Source organism: Convolutriloba macropyga, chromosome 4, assembly GCF_964194025.1.
Source record: "Convolutriloba macropyga chromosome 4, txConMacr16.3, whole genome shotgun sequence".
Taxonomy (NCBI): domain Eukaryota; kingdom Metazoa; phylum Xenacoelomorpha; order Acoela; family Convolutidae; genus Convolutriloba; species Convolutriloba macropyga.
In genome coordinates, this window is record NC_134471.1 from 3997041 (window position 1) to 4000924 (window position 3884).

The 3884-nt window shown below is 37.9% G+C and overlaps 1 protein-coding gene across 1 annotated transcript; it reads right to left on the reverse strand.

Annotated features, from left to right (window-relative positions):
* Positions 1-1078: 1078 nt before the first annotated feature.
* Positions 1079-2837, reverse strand: LOC142338212 (uncharacterized). The gene is made up of 2 exons (XM_075387865.1): positions 2094-2837; positions 1079-1523 (listed from the first exon to the last, which is right to left on the reverse strand). The coding sequence occupies exons 1-2, from the start codon at positions 2728-2730 to the stop codon at positions 1138-1140; spliced, it is 1023 nt and encodes a 340-aa protein (XP_075243980.1). The 5' UTR covers positions 2731-2837; the 3' UTR covers positions 1079-1137.
* Positions 2838-3884: the final 1047 nt, after the last annotated feature.

Genomic DNA, 3884 nt, shown 5'->3' on the forward strand with positions numbered 1-3884 from the left:
AAAGTGAACGTTGGAATCAAAAGATTCCCTAGTTCAAAACTAATGCCAAACTTGCAAACGTTTGCAAATTTTTGCTCAATATTTCCAAATTTGTAAAAATGTGCAAATTATTTCTTCACAAGGTCAAATTTGCAAATTCTCTCTTCACAAGGTCAAATAATGATAAGTTTGCAAAAAAAATTGCAAACGATGGGCCGTGTTCGTTCCGGTCGAGCTCTGCTTAGTTTATCGGGGTGGGTTATTTTCGTAACCATTTCTCGGAGATTGATTATATCAAGTGAAAAATGTATAAAGTCCACCTTGTAAACGATATGTATGGTAAAATCACCCTACCCTAGCGATAAGGGACACAAATATTCAGTGCAATATTTGCAATTGTTTGTAAAAGTAGTGCATTATATTACAAAATTTGCAAATTTCTTCATAAACAATTGCAAATTTGACATTAGGTTTAAACTAGGGATTCGTTTAAACGAACAAATGTTTAATTTGCCTTTCTGAACAATATACATACATATGCATATAATGCAATGGAAAAAGTCTGCTGCTTTAATATTCTCAGGGAAAACTCGTATCAGTTTAAGACTTAATTATTCAATTAGCTCCACATTGTCTGAGAAGAAACTGTGATCTATCTTCAGTCTTAACGAGTTTTCTTGATTAAAATAGTCTAAATAAGCTGTAGATAGTTGATTGTGAATGAAGTCAAGCGTGGATATTAAATACCGTCTTTGCTTTCATAAAAAAGCCTCTACCGATACCGAATTGTATCAATAATTTGTAAAGCGGAAAACCCTACGATTGCGTTTATCTCTAAACCGTTCACCCAAACCCTAAGCATACCTTATTTTGAATATTAATTAAACCAATAAAGTAAATGGTAAAAATTTGGGCTGAAATGTTGAAGGGGTGATTTTTTCTGGGTTATAAAATAGGAGGTGGAAAAGTAGTAAACAATATTTACTTAAAATTAATCTTTTTATTTGCTCTATAGTCGCAGCCAATTTGTCCGTAAGTACCCTCATGTCGAGGTCCTTGTTCAGACCTACTTATGGTCATATTAAGTGGGGGGGGGGGGTTGGTACCAGTAGAGGCTTGTAAATTAGAGGCTTGTCGTAACCAATGACCGAGTTCTTTTTACTCTTGCTTGGGTTCCAGTGTCCAGTCCTCGAATGCGAACGAATAGCAGATGTGATAGATGGCACCCTCCCCGTTATGGTTGTCGTAGAAAGTTGTCAAAGGCTGACAGACTGCCCCTTTTTTGATGTACTTATCGTAATCGTCCATCGTAACAGTCATAGCTCCCAGACTTGCGTCATGTCCGACGGTGTCTTTCTCTCGGACCTCAATGGTGACGCTGCCAATGTCAAGTGGGATCCGGAAGTACCGGCCGTATTTCTGCATGAAGCAGATTTTGTCTCCGTCGTTCATTTTCATGACCCCTCCTTCGGGGGGGATGATGGCGACTGGATCCTTGGCCTGTTTGTCCTTGATGGTGTGCTGGACGTACACATCATCGTCACCTGGGAAAAAGATTATGAACAATTTTGTTTCACAATAAGGTTAAACCTAGTTAATTAGACCATCCGATAAAATATGGCTTTTCGAAAATTTTTTCCCGTGTCACGGTTCAAGCGCAGTTTGATCAGCTCTTAATTATGCAATAAATGCGCAAAATTGATGTAAAATTTTGTGAGAAGTCTGCCGAGACAACTCAAATGAACCAAACGAGCTGAAATTTGCAAAATTTAGCACTGTTCAGCGCATTTCTTACGTACTAAACTTAGATATCCAGGCGCATTTCATGGCATTTCTCAGACATTTTTTTTTTAAAAAAAAACTTGCTCGACTCGAGTGAAATAGTATGCAAGAGGAAACTACTTTGTTGATATGTGAAGATGGGGTTATTGTAGAATTTGAAAATCTGGGGGTGGAGAACTTCCCTTATTCAAATCCCAAAGGTTTGGAAATTCTTAAATATTCGTAAAAACAGAGAAATAGAGTAGTGATAACTTCACAAGCCTACTATCCTAAATAACAGAGAGGGTTATACCAGGCCATTCGATCAAGCTCTTTGGAGAGAGGACAATAACCTTCAATGGCGTCAGCCATCCACTCATAAATGTATTTCACACCCTCCACAAACATGGCCGCTGCCTCAAGTGCCTCAGCGACCAACTCGGCTTCTGGGTTCTTGACTAAACCACAGATCTTGCCACTGATCTCAAGAATTGAAGACGTCGTGTCGAAAAGGGTGTCTGCAAGCTGCTTATTACACCCGCACGATGACTTCTGGCAATGCAGGCCTAGAATCCGAAGCACTGGTAGTTTTTGAGAGATCATTCTGTACTTGAACCCGTACACGCAATGACCTTGTTCAGCGCTGGAGAACTGGAACTCATGGATTGATGTGCTTCCGAGTCCGAAGTCACTTACATGCAAGTACATATGTCCCATATTATCGTCCCTGTCCGGATGTTTCTGGCTGTCCTGTTCCATCAACTGGATTGTCAAAGTGTCATCGTAGCTGACAGTGAAGTCGAGGTCCATCTTTCGGTTGGCTTCATCCTCGTTCATTTTGAAAACGTCGCCGTGTCGGATGTCTTTTGGGTATGTAGAGTAGAAAACGTCGTTGATCCAGATCTTGAAGTATATTTCGTCGTACCCTCTGCCTGGCGTGGCCTTGTAGCAGTGCAGGCTTTCGAACATCATGCAAATCTTTCGTCTCATTTTGCGACACTTTCTCAAATCTTTTTGCTCTCTGCTTTGTCAAGATCTCGAGATTTGATCAACTGATTTTGGAAGAAGTTATCCAAATTAATGATCCTAATTTAAAGACTTCGGAGTACTCAAAATCCAGCTCCGGAGTGCAGGAGGCGTGTTGATGAGTATAAACTCTTATCAGCAAAGAACCTTAAAACCCTCAAACGCTTTCATGAAACCGCAAATTTGGTTGACTTCAAGAACCGTCAATCAAAAATGTGTTTGACACGATCATTGTCTTTTAATACAAGATGCAAACAATTTTTATCTCAAAGCCCAAGAAACTTTTACTTATGTTAAATTTATTTACCTACATTTTACTTAAACCCTGACAATATGAAACAAAGTTTTGAACCCTACATAGATGAAACGCAAAATTTAAACATATATTTATTTGACCGATCTCATTAGAAGATAAGATAACGGCTTCATGTCAACAGCAGTTATCAATATCATATACCTGTCAGTTATGATGCCGATATTTTCGTTTAAACAAGCGCCACTAATCAAAGAACGCGGCATATTTTAAAAGCCATTTATAAACGATATCTTAGAAGTAGAGGGAGAATAAACATGCAACTTGTTTATTTTGATGTATGACCAATTTCAATTGCTTTAAGCACATTTTGTCACATGAAACCTAACAAAACCAAATATGAGCAAAGGTGCAATGTTTTGAATTATGCACCCCCAAAATGATGAACCAACTCTTTTTGAATCAACTTTTTGAGGGTTATAATGACCAGAGAACAAAAGCGAGTGAGGTGCATTTTTTACACCAACAAGCTGACAGGTAAATGTCTACCTAAAGTCTGATCATGAACGAACCATTGGATGAAAAAAGAACCATTGGCTGTGTTCATGATTGTCCGACAATTTAAAAAAACAATAAATTTATTACTAGATCTCATTACTTGAGCCCTCATGCAATCAGGTCCTAGAGGCTCATATGTGCTCTAACAATGAAGCATATAACCAGAGTCAAATCTACAAGTTTAAAAATTGATAACAATTGTTTTAAATTTTAAAATTTTACAATCCTATCCTTTGAAAAAAAAATGATCCTACTTTTCAGCAATGTGTTCCAATTTTTCTATATCATTTGCTGAAAAATGATAATA